The 16,042-nt window shown below is 60.9% G+C and overlaps 1 protein-coding gene across 3 annotated transcripts; it reads right to left on the reverse strand.

The window, feature by feature from the left end:
- Positions 1 to 869: 869 nt before the first annotated feature.
- Positions 870 to 12,182, reverse strand: NOM1 (nucleolar protein with MIF4G domain 1). Of its 3 annotated transcripts, none has more exons than XM_036230594.1 (11): positions 11,161 to 12,162; positions 9,256 to 9,383; positions 8,084 to 8,279; positions 6,447 to 6,770; positions 5,246 to 5,356; positions 4,377 to 4,544; positions 3,510 to 3,631; positions 2,552 to 2,684; positions 2,001 to 2,132; positions 1,463 to 1,572; positions 870 to 1,151 (listed from the first exon to the last, which is right to left on the reverse strand). In XM_036230594.1, exons 1-11 carry the CDS (start codon positions 12,160 to 12,162, stop codon positions 983 to 985), a joined length of 2,595 nt encoding a protein of 864 aa, XP_036086487.1. In that variant the 3' UTR covers positions 870 to 982. The 3 variants fall into 3 exon arrangements, with proteins under 3 accessions (XP_036086487.1, XP_036086488.1, XP_016016460.2); XM_016160974.2 differs by having other exon boundaries at positions 983 to 1,151; positions 9,256 to 9,380; XM_036230595.1 differs by lacking the exon at positions 6,447 to 6,770 and having other exon boundaries at positions 11,161 to 12,182.
- Positions 12,183 to 16,042: the final 3,860 nt, after the last annotated feature.

The raw sequence follows: 16,042 nt of genomic DNA on the forward strand, positions 1-16,042 counted from the left end.
GAAGGGGACCCAGGGGCAGGGCCGCCGCGCTGGGGAGGAGCAGACGCCCGCGTCGCGGTGCATCCCCCGCAGGGCCGAGTTTCCGTGCTCCTCGCGCACTTCAAAGCAGTGACGGTGGCCGAGCCACACGAGGCGGCGCTCGTGACTGGGTTCTGCGCGCAAACGGCTGCAGGGCCACGCCGCGCGGCCCCCGAGCCACGTGCCCATCGCCGCGGCGCTCCGAGGCGCCCACGTGGAGGAGGGCGCGCCGTGGGCCTGCGGTGTCGGTGCGCGGTGCCCTGTCCGCGCACCTCGGGGGCTTTCTCTGACAGCTGAGAGGGACATCGGGACCAAGTTTGCACCACCTGGGAGAGAAGTAAACTCCGAGGGCCGGCCACGCTACCGACACCGAGCCCGCGGCATGGGGCCGGCACCCGAGGGCGCAGGGGCGGCGCGGCCTCTCGGGCAGGCGGGCACGCCCTGGGTCCCGGCCGGGCAGCCAGCGCCCTCGCGTGTCCGGGGCCTGCCCGGTGCCCTCACGGCTGCTCCGAGGACGCCGGGGGGGGGGGGTGACGGCGAGGCACCCCCATGGAGCACGCCGCACCGAGCGCGCCAGGCCCACGGCACCCTTACGCTCCGGGCGCCTCCAGTCGCCGACCCGACATCGGGCACCACGTTTACCTGCCGGCTCTCGAACGTTCCACCAATGTGCAACAGATGATAAACACACCAATGTCTTTATGACTGCACCCTCTAGTGGCCCGTTTCTGTCCGTTAACGGAGGACCGCATGCGAGTGTGCACACGCACACCCACGCCCCAGGTGTGTCCAGCGTCTGCCCCACCCCCATGCGTGAAAATGGTCAAACACACACACACACACACACAGTATTGCCTTGGGTAAAAAAATTCTTCCAAAACACCTTCAATACGACAGATGATGATGAAGTGGCCGTGCCGAGTTCTGTCCTTCGGGCCTGAGGGCGCCCGGGCCCGGCCCCAGGCTACATCCTCACGGTGGCCCAGCCGTGCAGGGCCTTGGCTGCGAGGTCGGCCCTCGCCCTGAGCGCGTCGGCCTCCTCGGTGCCCGCGTGCGCGCTCTTCAGCAGGAAGTGGCTGATGAAGAGCCTCAAGCCCTCGCGCAGCACGCCCAGCTTCGGGTTGTCGGCCACCCTGCGAGGGAACCGCGAAGGCGTCAGCAACGGGCTCCACCAGGAGTCGCCGCTGGGGAGGCGGAACCGTGTTCCTCCTGACAGAACTCTTGGATGCGGAGCTCGTATGTTCCACGTGCAAAACGTTATCATCAGTTTGCTGTTAGGAGGGTTTCGTGTTCCCCAAATCTAACATATGAGGCGCTAGCTTAAAACTAAAACTGAAAATGATTCAAGTGACATGCAAAATACGACAACCTTGCTTTTTACGAATAAACGTTAAGTGAAAAGTTTCACTTTTTCACGTGTTACCTGAACCTGCTGGGAACGTACCTTGTAAAAATTAAACCAAGATCTTCAACTTCTGTTTCCGTTAACAGTATATGTAGCACTTTCCGTAAAAAGTGGACTCTGGGTTTGTCTAATTCGCTGAATTCAACGACCTGAGAGTCAGGACAAAAGGAAAACAGTTACACTGACTTCGACAGCTTTTTCGGTGTTCCCTGAACATAATTAGAGTGAAAAGTTTAAATGGGGCATTTCCAGCTTTATAAAGGGAGCACGCAGGCAAGGCCCTGGGGCCCCGGGGCCTCCCCTCCGTCCCGCCGGGGTTTGCACCGTCTGAATCAGGGATTTCATCCCTAGAACTGAAACGCAGACCAGAGCCACACCTTAGGAAACCGCCCCCCAGTCAAACCACACACACACACACACTACCCGAGACTCATTCCTATCTGCAAAGTGTGCGAACGAGAGTGCCCTTACACACACGGCGGGGTGCCACCCAGCAGTAAGGAAACCAGGGGACAGAACTACGGACGCCAACGCGGACGACTTTCCAACTTACGCCGAGTTCATCTACCGTACGAACCTTCAGAATGGACAGCGGAAGCGACTTTGTCCTCAGCAGGTGGCCCACCAGGTGAACCAAGTTAGAAACGTTAGTGGCCGGCAAATTTTCTAAGTCTCGAAATTTGTCCCATATGCTGAACTGGAAAGTCATCTAACGCAACAACGAGAAAAGAAGAGTTTAAACGCAACCAATTGGAACGAATCACTGAGACTACGATCGCCAGGCATCTGGCTTCGTCAGTCACCTGTGCCGAGCGAGACAGAGATCAGAGACCGAGGCGGCAGGAGCGACGTGGCCCCCTCCCCTGGGCGTGGCCGCCAGGGTCGGCTCTGCGGTGACACCGCGGTGACACTGCTGTCGCAGTCATCTCCCGCACCTCAGCAGAAGCGGCAGAAAAGAATGTCAGCACGGGACGGGGTGCCGTAAAGCCAAAGGGGCGCCCGCCGGCCTCGGGGCGGCGCCGTCTCCGCTGCGTGGCGGACACCCGAGACGGGCCCCTGGCTCGGGGCGCCCAGCAGGTGTTAGCGCGGGGCGGGGTGACGGGGTGACGGGTGGCCTCGCGCCGTTACCTGAAGCCTCCTGTCACTGTCGCAGAGCCTGCCAGCCAGGAAGGCGTAGAAGGGGTTGTACGTCTTCTCCTGAAGGCAGCAGTCCACGAGGACGTGCACTATCTCCCTCTCCTGCTGGTCCTTAAGTCCGAGCCTGTCAAACATGAAGCGATGGCCGAGCTCTGACTTGCCAGCTTACCAGGTTCGAGGCGGAGACCCGGGGGAGGAGCTCGGTGACGGGGGGTAACGGGGGGCCGCGCAGAGGTGGGCACCAGGACAGGAGCATAGGCCGGCCCCTGTCCCGGCGCCCGCGGCCCGTGTTTTCGACGACGTGAACAGGGAGGAGACACCGACCCGAGGCCCGTGCCAGCTGCAGGGGTCTGTAACTGACCCCGACGGCTGAGGGACAGGGTGGCGCCGCGCACCAGGCCCTGGCAGTCAGCTCTTGCCAAACGCGCTGACTTTCTCGTGTTTTCGTTTCAGAAATGTATGGTCTAACAAGTCATTACAGGCAAATCCGTCCTTTGCTGTGCAGGGTTGCGTTTGGACAAGCATTTCTAGTCCTGTAACATTTCCCTACATTTCACTCTGAATTTGAAGCAAATAAAGAAAATTAATACTCGATTTGCTTAGTGGTACTTTGTAAAAGTACACAGGTACTTTTAAAATCCACAACAATGACAGAAACCGTACCAGGAAGTTTTTACTTTAGCAGTAATTAGAAAGACAACTTTAATCTGAAGCTTTTCGGCCATTCGTCACAACCAGCAGCCACCGAGAATCTCGTCGGTTGTCCGATACTGTCGATGAAAGCATCTCGCGAGACGCTCTTGCTGGGAGCAGCAGGGGCAGCTGGCAGGAGCCGCGGACGCCAGGCCCGGGCGCGAGGCGCGGCCCCTCCCCCAGAGCACAAGCGCGGCTCGTCCTACGCTGATGTCATCAGCTGACATGTCGGTCAAATGCTCACACAAATGCTTACTTTAGAAGCTTCTCGAACGCGTCCAAGAAGTCCTCGCTCGTCATTATGGTGCAGAAGATGGTTCTCCTGACATCGGTGTTCATTCTCTGCTTACGGGCGAGGTCCAGCATCTTGGCGCTAACCTGGAAGGAGGCATGGCCGAGGCGCCGGCACGCCGACGTTTGGGTGGCGGTTAGCTATCTAAAAACCGCGGTGTGTGACTTTGTGGCTTGACCTAAGCAGAACTGTGACACGTGAAGGTATGCACATAAATGCTTGGGCCACCCCACAAAGGGAAACCAGCGAGAGCCACAGCAAGCCACCGGAGGCCAACGCCACCGGGGCCGGGAGCCTTCCCAGAGCGGTGCGGCCGGGCAGCCCGAGAAGCCACGACACACAACAGAGGCAAGTGGTCACAGGCGGAAGAGCCGGCACAAGGGGTGACACGATCCCAGGGCAGAAAAAGGATAACGTCAGGGGCAATTAAAAGAAATCAGAATAACGTGGATTTCAGTTAATAATACAAAAAAGTGCCGAGAATTTGGACACGCCGAACCCCATGGTTAATGGCGCAGCAGCCACACCCCCTGGGCAGCAAGGTGTCTGTGGCGCGGGGGGGGGGGGGTCTGTCTGCTCCCCTCCCTCAACCTTGAAGTCTTTTATGTAACACTTTCTGGGTCTTCAAATAAATCTTTTAAAAAGTAACAACAGAAACTGAGTTAAATTGTATATAAAAAGTAGCAAGTTCCAGGTCTTCAGCGAGCCCCGCCTGCCTGTCAGGGAGCTAACACCTGCCATGCGCCAGGGTGGCTGCTCTGGGAAAGGCCACCAGGAGACGCTGCGGGGCCAGCGCAGCACACCGGGCGGCGTGAGCGTGCGGCCGCATACCGTGCCTGCGAGCTGCTTCTGCGGGACCTTCTGCCGAGAGCTGTCGATCATCGGCGCCCCAGTCCAGGCGGACCCCACGATCCACCAGCGCCCGGTCCGCTCCGCGTTCAGGACGCCGTCCCAGGAGACCCGCAGCTGCGCCTCCGTGCCCGAGCTGGCGCCGCGCACCTGAGGGGAAGAGCGGCGGCTGTGGGCGCGGCAGCCGCCTGTCCGCACGCGGCCGCCGGCCTCCGTCTCAAGACGGCAGTCCTGCTGTGTGACCACTGCGGCAAGTCAGTGGTGACTGGGAGTAGCCTGTCTGGGGTGACGCCCCGCCAGAGGGCGCTCTGTGTTTGGGGTCTGGGGTCTATCCTCCCACACCCGCTGTCCTTGGAAAGTCGGCACAGAAAGAAAGAGGCCCAGACTCAGGCCACAAGGGGGCGCCATCGGGCTGGCAGTGGGGCAGCGACGGGGAGGGCCTGGAGTCCCCGCTCCGGACCTGACCAAAGCCACAGCTGAGGGGCTCGCCCTGACTGGGAGTTCAGGAGTTGTAAAAGGGGGTCTTCGCTGTGGCCCCACCCCCCAAGTCGGGTTAGGAGTGCCCAGGAGGCTCCAGCAGACGGGCCCCTGGCTCCCCATGCTACCGTCACAGGCCTGGGACCCCGGTCCGGGCCCGCTTTCAGAGTCATCGGAGGATTCCACTGCGCAGCCCAGTCCGGCGTCACGGGCTAAGTGTGGGGACGCGGGCCACTTATAGGGTCTCCCACAAGTCTCTGCCTGGTCTCCGGGGACAACCAGACGGGGCACCGGGCTCCCAGCTCCGGCTCCCGCCGGGACCCTGGCGGTGGGCTGGCGGCCGGGCTCGGGCCGGCGGGCGGGCCGCGCCTTACCAGGGCCCTCTGCGCCTTCCGCAGCCTCTCCACGGGCTCGGGGTCGTAGCCCGGGATCTTCCGCATGTCGTTGTTCTTCAGGGCCAACATCGTCTCCAGCATGAACCGAATCTTACGAAACAAAAGCGAAAACCATCCATCGAGCTGTCTGAACAACTGAGCCTTCAACTGGGGAAGAATCAACGGACTCGCGCGAGGTCTCCGCCGACGGCCACTCGGAGACGCGGGCGCAGCCTCCCCCGACCCGGGCAGCCTGCTCAGGGCTTCGCGGAGTTTTAGGATAAATTCAACACCCGACCTCCACCAGGTCCTCCTTGGGACACTGGCCCGCTCCGTGACCTTCCTCCTCCTCCCCTCCCCACCCCACCCCCACTCAGAGAGTGACGGCGGTCCCGGGTCCTGGCGCCGTAACCCTGGGGCTCCCCACTAGCCACCTGCGCCGAGGGCTCGGTCCACACCGCCTGTGGACCCGGGGGCTCTCGTTTCGGGGTTTCAGAAATGGGCCAGGCTTCCGTCAAGTCTGGGTCTCCCCCTGCATGTGCAGCTGTCCACTGAGGGCCCAAGCAGTGAACCTGGGGGGACCTCTGACCCCTCCAGCCCCCCCCCCACTGGTCCGGTCACTCCCAACCCCTAAACCCACATCTGCCGCGAATATGTGAACGCTGCCCACCACGGTGTCCCCACCCAGGTTCACAAGGGCCGAGACGGCCTCTGCCCTGCCTGTGGGTGCCCCACACGGACCCCCTCGTTGCTCCTCACACAAGTGGCACCCTCTCCTCCCTCGGGGGCTTCCCACGCCCGCCCGAGCCTCCGATCAGCCCACGAGGTGGGAGCCGCGACTGGCCGCACTTTCTAGACGGGGAGACGGAGACTCAGGCCACGCGGCGGAGCCGGGACGCCAGGCGGGCTGACACCTGAGCCCGGGGCCACACAGTCTTCCTCAGTCTACACTTTTTTGAACAGATGAATGATAAATAAATCGACTCCTAAACTCAGAAAATAGCCGCAGAAAATACCTGCGTTCTTAATAAAGAAACGAGGCTTACTCACGCACTGCTGATACAGCCATAAAACCGGACAAGGCACAAAGTAACGGGTCACGAAGAAATGAAGCACATTTACCCCAGAGACTTATTTTGCGTTCTGGTCAGCTTGTGAGCGTCCAGACGCTTAGGAAGCAGGTGGCGTGACGTGTGCGTACCCTGGTCTGGTCCTGGAACTGGCTGCCCGCCCCGCTGGCTTTAGCCTGGGCCTCGGAGATCAGTTCCTTAAGCGACAAAGCGTCATCTTTTCTCAGCGAAAAGCCCACATTTTTCAGCATTAACAGGATCAGTTCAATATCCTTTTCTGTGAAAGTTCCGATCAGTTTTTTCAAAATGTCAAAGACGAGCAGGGACTGCACCACGTGGAAGTTATACAAGTGGGCGACGATGGTGAAGAGGTTGTCGCACTCTTTGCCCTCACTCCCGCTCTCATAGACGTCGTCGAACTTCCTCACCACGGCCTCCAGAACGTGAGCTCCAACCTGGGCGCGGGAAACAGAAAACAGATGCGAGACAGCGTGTTGGCAGGCCATTCTCAGGGATCCTCCTCCTCTTTGGAAGAATTAGCACTTTTAAATTGAAGCGCAGAGTAAGCACGTGGCGGAACGCAGACTCCCCTGGGCGTGAGCTGTGGGAACGAGTGTGAGTGCAGGGTGATCGGCGGCGCCTCCCGCCCTCCGCCTGCAAAGCCCAGCGGGCGCTGCTTCCGGCCGGCAGCCCCTGGGGCCCCGGAGAAGCGGAACCATTAGGAGCACTAGGCGCGCACCGTCCACGTCTCCAAACCGCACTGCTGCGGACCTGCACCCTGTTCCCAAGGTCAGGCCGAGGCCGGAGGGAGACAGGACAGGGTGGCGCGTGTGTGATGGTGACGGTCCCGTCGAGAACCGGCGACCTGAACGACGCAGCTGCGCTGGCCCAGGGCGGGAGACTGGGCGTGAGAGGGAGCTGGCGACAGCCGGCAGGTGCGGCCAGCCACCGGAGGTGACGGATTAAGCGTCTGGGTGACAGGAGCTGCCAGCGCTAACTGCCCAGGACGCCACGACATGCCCCCTGTGCCGAGCCAGGCGGCGGCGGTCAAGCGCCCTGGTCTGATGCGGGATGACTGGGGACACTAAGGGAGCCCCGGGACGGCAGCGAGACGGGGCGGCGTGGGCCCTGGGGACGCGCCCCGCGCCCAACTCTGCGGCTGCGAACTGCGTGTGGCTCTTAGGGCGGAAGCCAGTGCTTCGGGAGAGCGACTCCCTGACCGCGCTGCACACGGAGCCGAGGGGTCCTGCTGCCCACGGGCCGGGGACCCTGGGCCCTCTCCAGTCCCCAGCCCACGCCCAGGGGTCCTGCGCGCTCCATCCTTCACGCAGGAGGCAGCGGTGACAAACCTTCGACAGCGCTTACGTGGGCGGGGCTCCGACACACTCACGGCCGGTGCCGCTCGCTCGACCAGCTGCGCAGCGGACGCGGTGGCCAGGTGATGGCTGGCGTGTGGCACGCCAGGCCTGTCACGCATCTCACCGGAGGCCATCTGTGCCTCACGTTCTGGTGGTTTCTGACATAAACGCGATCTCCCGCCCAGTGCGGACTCTGGTGAGCGTGCGCGAGCCACTGTATCCTCAACGTCTGAAACAGGTCAGTGTCAGAGTGGCTGACACCAAGGTGACGGCCAGTCCCCGACAAGAGAAGTAACAAGGACGTGCTGGGGGGCCGAACACAAGCGCGAAGTGGCCAAAGCCAAGCGCTGACCGTGGCCGGGAAGGACGGACGGAGCTGCCCCCCAGGCTGGACAGCGCCGCGGCCCTACCTCGACGCCCACCGTGCGGTGGAGGACGCTGACCAGGAGCACGTGTTCCATCACCAGCCTGCCGGGCACGGGCACGGCCGGGGCGCAGGTGCTGAGCAGGGCGCCCGCCAGGGTGTCGCTCACGTCCTTCCTGCTGTGGGCCATGTACAGCTCCTCCAGCTGTCCGCTGATGGAGGCCATGTTGGGCTCGCTCAGCCTGTGACGATGGTGGAGACAGAGCAGCACAGGTGTTTCAAACGAGGCATTACTTTGTAGGTCGATTTAAAAGGCAACGAAAAAGCCATCGATACCGCCAACGTGGCCCATTCCACACACATGCTGCCTCACGAACGAGTCTGATCTCGCCCAGGAAGCCAGCGCCCCCGGCCGCGCCGCTCTCAGGAGTTGGGCAGTGATGCAGCTGAACTGCGCCCTGGGACCACGGGCACGTGCTGGGAAGGCCCCGGTGGGCCCCTGACCCGCGGGCCTCAGGCAGAGCCGGGAACCGCCCTGGCGCATCGGTACGTGCTGCCGGGAGAAAGTCCCACCTTCCGCTCCGCGGCTGGCAGAGACGGCCTTAGTCCCTCACACTGAGAACGGCCGCGGGGCAGGCGGAGGACACACGTGCTCGCGGAGACGCGCACTGCTCCCGAGCGAACGCCGGGCGTTCAAACGGCTCGTTTGGTAAAATCCCCGGATGCACCATGGAACCGGGGTCTAATCAAAAGGAAGTTTCAAAAAGTGACGAGGGCAGGAGGGGGGCTGGGAGTGACCACAGAGGGGCAGCATGAGGGGCCCGTGTGGCACCAGGACGCTCTGTCCCGACTCCGGGCGGGGGACCCGAGGCCTCCAGTGGGAGGTGCTGCAGGGAGCCGCACACACACAGACTGGGTAAGAGCAAGGGGGTGGGGGCCCTGGCCCCTGCCCAGGAGGGCCACCGCTCCCGGGACCCCTCGGCATAACCACGTGCACACGGCACGGCTTTCCAGCCCTGAAGGGTCCAAACGGCCAAAGAGAGGAGGTGGGCGGCCTGCCTGTCCAGGTCTCGCTCATTGGGACGGGACGGGGACGGAAGGAGACAATCCATGGCCACGGCCCCACCCCTCGCAGCTCAATTCCCGGGACGGTTTCTCTATTTTTAGAAAAGAGACCACATCTTTAAGCAACGCGGCACGACCGTGTTGCAGGGTTACCTGTTAAGCAGGCCTTTGATGCGCTTCTTTAGCCTTTCCCGCTCTTCCTGTTTCTGGGCATCCACCGTCTCCTCGGCTCGCCTCACGGGGGGTGGGACGTACTTTTCACCATCTTCACAAAGATGCTGCTTGAAATGACAGAAACAAAGTACAAAAAAATGCACACGAACAAATCGCACATTTTTCCTTGCTATATTCACCTTCAGATGTTAAATTTTTTAAATTCCCTCGCACTGGCAGAAGCAGTAACCACTGACCGTGGCTGCTTCATAACCTCGGCCACTCGCTGCGTGCCGAGACTAATCCCGGACAGGCAGTCCACTCGGCACGGGTGGATGCCACCATTCGCCAGCCCATTTCCCCGCCCCGTTCGCCCCTGTATAGTCCTCAGACCCCTGCAGGCCCTGCCGACAGAGCCTGGCAGTGTATGCACTTGAGCTGCTTACATTTGCGGCGGGCACTGCACCACACAAACACCTAAGTTAAACATACCGCCAGTTTTGGAGGGAAAGTGTTCTAAAATAATTTCAAACTTGTTCAAAATTAGATCTAAATTTATACGATAGAACCAAAAGGGACCCACTGCTATCTCCTCGACCGTCAGCTGGGAGGGTTACAAACCATGATCGCCGTCCAGTACTCCCGGTGTGCCTGAGTGACAAGCCTTAAGGAACATTTGCAAAGCTGACCCTTGCTGCTGGGAGTATAAACTTAGCTGGAGAAAGCACACTGGTGACCATGGAAACTTACTCTCCAGACACCCATCAGTTCTCACTGCATGTCAGTTGCCCCTCAGTAGGTAGTGAGAGGAAACTTACAAATAGTCAAAAAACAAGGTCCTGAGGGAGGCCCTGACAGCGCTCAGGGATGGCTCAGGAAGGGCCAGGCGCTAAGGCGCAGGGAGAGAGATGAAGGCCGTGCGTGGGCTCACGGCTGATCCTCGGGGCGTGCGCCCCAAGACCCCCAGCAGATGCCCGGCACCGCGGACAGCCTAAACTCCGCAGGCACGGTGTTCCTATACACACCTTTTCACTTGAAGGAAGCACTTCCGGCTTCTCTTTGGCATACCCGAATTGCCAGCATCACTACTCCTGAGCTTTGGGGCCACCGTTCACTGAAATTGGGTCACTTGATCCCAAGCACTGAGATACCGAGATAGTCCATCTGATAACTGAGACGGCCAAGGGACTGACGGGCAGACAGTGTCCACGGCACGGATACGCCGGACAAAGGGGATTCATATCCAGGGCCAGACGGAGTGCGATGGCAAGAGATTTCATCACGCTACTCAAAACGGTGCACGATTAAAAAACTTACGAATTGTTGATTTCTGGAACTTTCCTTCTAATGTTTTTGGACCATGGTTGACGGTGGGGAGGAAACCGCAGAGAGGGAAACTGCAGATAAGGCGGGGGCAACCGTGGTAGCTGTGGAGAAGGCGACGTGCCATTTCGTGCGGCTAACTTCAGGCACACGCTGGGGTGAGGGCCCTGACTGCTATGCGTGGATCCTGACTCCATCGTCCACGTGAGACTTTACTGGATGGAGTGATGCAGGTCAGCCCTGGGTTTCAGACCCACCTGGAGCAGTGGGACAGGAAAAGGCCTAGTGCAGGGCAGAGGCAAGAGCAAAGTGGGCAGGAGGGGACCCGGTCAGGTTTGGAGACTGTGGCAGCAAACTCGGAATGTAGATGTCCCCTCAGGACAACTGGTGGGACTGGTCCCTAAGTCCCCGGGATAAAAAGGTCTCTAGAGAGATTTTCTCCCTTAACTCTTCATTATGGAAACGTAAAAATAAATAAATAAGTAGACGCACTAGCCTGACTTTCCCATACGCAACTCAAACAATTACCAATACACTGCCCCGCGCTCTGTACCCACCGTCCAGAGACCGTGTGCACCATACCTGAGCTGTTGGGTCGGCCTCCTCCGAGGAGTTTCCGCTGCTTTCTTCATCCTCTGCAAAACGGACTCTCTTCCCCGCCACCTCCTCCTCCGCGCTCTCTCCTGCCTCGTCGGGTTCTGGCTGCTCCGCCCGCCCGTCCCCCTCCTCGTCGTCCTCGCTCTGCGCTCCCGCTTCCACCTCCTGCTCGTCCTCCTCCTTGTCGTCCTCGGTGTCACTCTCCAAGTCGCTTTCGGGGAGCGTCGGCCCGGCGTCCTCTTCCTCACTGCTGCTTTCGTACAAGCCCCCACTTGCCCCCGACCCCAGGGCTCCCAGAATGTAGTCGAGCCCATCGCGGGCAAAGCTGAGCGGCACGGAGCTGTCGTCGCCCTTCCTTTTGCGCTTGTTCAAGCCGAGGCACCGCTCCAGCTTTCGGATTTCTCGGTCCTCCTCCTCGTTGGCTGCCAGAAGTGCCCGTTTACGGGCGGCGGCGGCGGGGGGCCCGGTCTTCCCGGGGGGTGCCTTGGTCCTCCCAGGGGGAGCCCTGGCCCTCCCGGGGGGAGCCCTGGCCTGGGCGTGGGTGGCCTCCGCCTGGGGAGGTGGCAGCCCCTCCGGCGGCCGTGGGGTCGGCCGGCCGTGCTCCTGCTCAGCCCCCTCCGCCCGGGGGCCGCTCGCGCTCCCGGCTCCGCCGCCGCCCGGGCCCGGACCCTGCGCGCGGCCTGTGGTCCTCTGTAGCCGGCGCGCCTTCCTCAGCTGTCGCTTCTCCTTCCTCAGCTCCCTGCGGCTCTTCCTCCCGCCGGGACGCACGCGCCCCTCGGCCCGGGGCCCCTCGCGGCCACCAGGGGTCTGTCCCTCGGAGGTCGCCTGCACGAACTCCTCCACCGCCACCTTTAGCCGCTTCAGGGCCCCCTGCCGGGCGCCCCCGGGGCCGCGGCGCATCCCGCGCCCGCCTCCGCGCTTCCCGAGCGCCACGCGCCGCCGGCACCCGCCGCGGCCTGACGCTCCCGCACCCGTGGACGCCGCCATGTTCCGGGACGCACGGATGCTGACTTCCGGCCGGGGCGGGACTTCCGGGCGGAGCGCGGCGTGCTGCGCAGGGCGAGGCGGGCGGCGTCCCCTGCTGGCGGGAGGGCGGCAGCGCAGGGGACCGCACCGCGGCAGGTGCGCCTGCTCTCAAGCCGCTTCGTAGACGGTAACTTCGTGGCGAGTCACGAATGCATTCTCACTTAATACACGAAAACCCGGCCGATTATGGTGGAGAGGCCTCTTCACGTCGCGCCGCATCAGTAGCCGGACTTCAGACGTGGGCGCGTCCCCTCGCGGGCGCACGTACCCCGCAGGAGGGCGCGCGGCGCTGCTTCCCGCGCGCGTCTGACGCGGCCTCGTCGCGCGAAGCTCGCTGTTCCCAGGCTTGTTTCCCGCTCCGCCCGAGGCCTCAGACCTCGCGCTCTGCGGCGTCAGGGGTGCCTGGTCTCTCCCGGGATGGCGTCCCCCGATTTCTCCCTCTGCCGATGGGCTGTACCGGGATGAATTAGCGTCTCCAAATCCATCACCGGAAATTGGGAACGTGACCTTATTTGGGAATGGGGTCGTGCATGCTGCGGAGGAGGCGTCCTGCACACAGCAGCTGCCCGGCAGCGGTCAGCGCCCCCCTGGTAGCCTGCCTCCCGCCGGGCCGGTGTGCCCGCTCACCCAACACCTGGGTGCTGCGCCTCTCTGTCTTCCTCATGGGGTGGTTTTCTTTGCTTTGAAGCCACAACTTCTAAGACTTTGGGAGACGAGTGTGGGCAAATTGTGGGGGAATTTTCGACCCCCAGATCCAAATGCGATGGAGGCCTTTGGCTGTTATTCTGGTCGCTTCTCACCTGGAGGAGCCCTGCGCCTCCACGCCTGCAGACTTCTGCGGCTCCTCCCCAGGGCCGTCCCGGACATTGCGGCCCTTGGTGGACGAGAAGTTCAGTTTCTCTGGTCCCGGTGAAAGGGGCAGGGAGGTGGGAGTTAGGAGACACTACCCTCTGGTTGCAAACATGAAACTGTGTCACTGATCCAGGGACCGATGCCTGTGCAGCCGTAGCGCCAAGTGCTGGTGTGTGCGCATGCGTGAGTGTTCTTGTGCGCAAGAGACGGGGTTGGAGAGGCGGGCAGGCTCCAGGCAGGAACGGTGTGGCAACGAGCGTGTTTTGTGTTTATTCTGGGAGCAGCGGGAAGCCGGCGACCTGTTTTAGGTGCAGAGGTGGATAAGAGTGTGGGGGAGTCATCTAAATCCATCTGCATTAGGAAAACCGCCTGGTTGCTTGCACAGGGACTGAGGGGGTCAGGTTCATGGGCAGACAGAAGGCTCTTGCATCAGACACTTTTGTCCCCCGGCGGGGAAAAATTGTTGGTGGGGCCTGACAGATCTTTAAAAATAATAGCACGAATGATCTATTAAGACTACTATGACATACAATTTAAAGTGTGATCTTTAACTCAGTGTCTGCGTTTGTTGGGGCCTCTGTAACAGAATCCCACAGACTGCGTGGCTTACGCAGCATTTATTTCTCAGGGTCCTGGAGGCCAGGAGGTACCAGAAGGTTTTGCGTCTGGTGAGGGCACCTTCTCGCCATGTCCTCACAGGATGGGAGGTGCCAGGGAGCTCTCTGGGGACCCTTTCTGAGGCCGCTAACCCCATGCAGGAGGGCTCCACCCAGTGACACATGTTTAGTCCGCGACACTCAGGTTCACAAACTTCTTTTTTTCGTTGTTTTCAAGGCATCATTTATTGATCGATTATTAAAAAAAATTTGTTTTCTGATAGGAAATAATTCTGCCCACCATGAAAATGGAACTATTGTAGCTCTCTAGGGAACATGGAAGGGCAAGTCCTACATAAGCAGTTCCTTCTGGAACTGCTGAGCCTTCCAGATACGTAATGCTGACGGTCACCTGCGTTACGGTTATTTTATTTTATTTAATTTTTTCCAACACAGGGCACAGAGTTTGCAGCTTCTGTTTTGCTTAGGAGCAGCTTAGGCCTCCCCCTGCACTGGTGACCTGGGTGCTGGCTGCAACGTCCCCGGAGCCTGTTAGGAGGGTGGTTTGTGTCCTCCCCACGTCCGTGCTCAGGACAGCGCTTAATGGCCCACGGCGCCCAGGGTGACGTGGGCATGTTCACGTCTGAGAATCGCCGCGTCTGGACCCCTCACTCTTTCCCGTGGCTCTAAGGGCACAATTTATGTACCAATCTGCTAATGGCGAATACGTGTTTCCTTTTAAAAACATACATATTTTTGCACTATTAAAATGCTATAGCAAACATCCCTCTGTGTGTCTGTCTGTGTGTTCACTGGACCGTGCACATGTTTCACAAGGCTCGCAGCCTAGAAAGTGCTTCGAAAAAGTATAAATATTTTTTTCAGTAGCAGATAACGCCGGATTTCCAAGCCAAGGCTGTGCCGGCTCGTGCTCACGCTGCCAGTGAGCGCCTGTCCGCTCGCCCTCTCCCTCGCTGACCGGCCTCGGTTCCTCATCTCCGCCCGTCCTCTGGGTGAAAGGTCGGCACAGAGAGGTGCTGGGAGCAGGAGGCCCGGGCTGCAGGGGCGCTCCAAGCCCTCTACGCCAGCCTCCTTCACCCGCGGCCTCCGGCCTCCGAGCCCCCGCGCAGCCGCCCGCCCTCGCACCTGTCCCGCTGACCTTGACTGAGAACATGTGGTCAGACTCTGGGTGCTGCCCAGTCTCCGACTGTCCGTCCTCGTAGCCAGGGTCCCAGCGCAGCCCAGCCGGGCTCCCCACCTGGCCCCCTCCCGAGCCCCCTCCCTCCCATCCGATCTGCCTGCCGCCGGGCTGGGCTCCGTGCAGCCCGCAGAACCAAGTGCGCAGCCTCGCCCAGGATGCTCATTTCTGCTCAGCTGGGGTGCCCGCCCCCCATCCCAAGTTTGGCAGGACACGTGGGGACACTCTCAGAGACCATTTCCTGCTTCCTCAGGCGGTCAGCCACCCCCAGGGTAACCCTGGTCTGTGGGGTCCCCTGGTCCCCCCGCCCCCACGCTGGCTGCGTGTCTGCTGAGGCGGGGCTCAGAGTCAGTCTTCCTGGGCTCTGGCTCATCCCCACCCTGACTCCTGCCCAAGGCCCAATTCATGGCGCACAGTAGGCCTGTGCTGGGCGCGTGAACCAGTGAGGAGTGAATGACTGCGAACTCCTTTGACAGATGAGACGCTCTCCCAGACCCAGCATGTCCTCGGGCTGTTCCTCTTGGTGTGCGTGCGGTGTGTGGGGCCACCGAGCCGAGGGCTGCAGGGCCCAGGCGGAGCTCGCGCTTGGAGAAGGATGGTTTCGGGTGAGAGGCTCCCGGCGAAGCGCAGCCTCGGCCGGGCCTGTCCACGCCGCCTCGAGTTGGTGCATCGTTTGACACCGCTTGCCAGATGACGAAGGAGATGATGTCCTTGGGTCACAGACCTGTGCTGACCTCTCTTGTCCAGTAAAGAACAGCAAAGAAAGTCATAGTCATACGTTGCGGTTTTCAGTATTTTTAGTTTACAGGCCAACTGTTTATCACGTTAAGACACTGATCTATAAATAAATTTGAAAGCGGCGATACAGCTGGGCCTCCGCGGGCCTCGCATTGAGGCAATGATCTGTAAATATGTTTGCCTGTGTCATCGATCCCTTTATTAATGCCACGGCTTTTTTTTTTTTTTTTTTTTTTTTTTTGCGGCTCTCCGTCTCCTCCCTGATTAGCAAAGGCCCCGCGAAGCCTTCGCCCCCCGGTGCGGGACGCAGTCAGCGGCCGCGTCTGGGCGACGACGTGAGGCTCCGTCCCCTCCTGGCTGGATTTCAGGTGCCTCGTTCAGCCCCATTCGGTCTTCCTGTCCTTCCTGTGTACCCCGCCCATGTTCGGGGTACTCGTCTGTTACTCCCCCGTATCGC

Source organism: Rousettus aegyptiacus, unplaced genomic scaffold (assembly GCF_014176215.1).
Source record: "Rousettus aegyptiacus isolate mRouAeg1 unplaced genomic scaffold, mRouAeg1.p scaffold_m13_p_13, whole genome shotgun sequence".
NCBI classification, from domain to species: Eukaryota; Metazoa; Chordata; class Mammalia; order Chiroptera; family Pteropodidae; genus Rousettus; species Rousettus aegyptiacus.

Coding starts and splice junctions, on each gene's coding strand:
- NOM1 (XM_036230594.1), bottom strand. CDS start 12,162: ATGGCGGCGTCCACGGGTGCGGGAGCGTCAGGCCGCGGCGGGTGCCGG. Junction 2,133..2,551: donor ACAGTGACAGGAGGCTTCAG/GTAACGGCGCGA, acceptor TTGTTGCGTTAG/ATGACTTTCCAGTTCAGCAT. Junction 1,573..2,000: donor TTCCGCTGTCCATTCTGAAG/GTTCGTACGGTA, acceptor CCTGACTCTCAG/GTCGTTGAATTCAGCGAATT.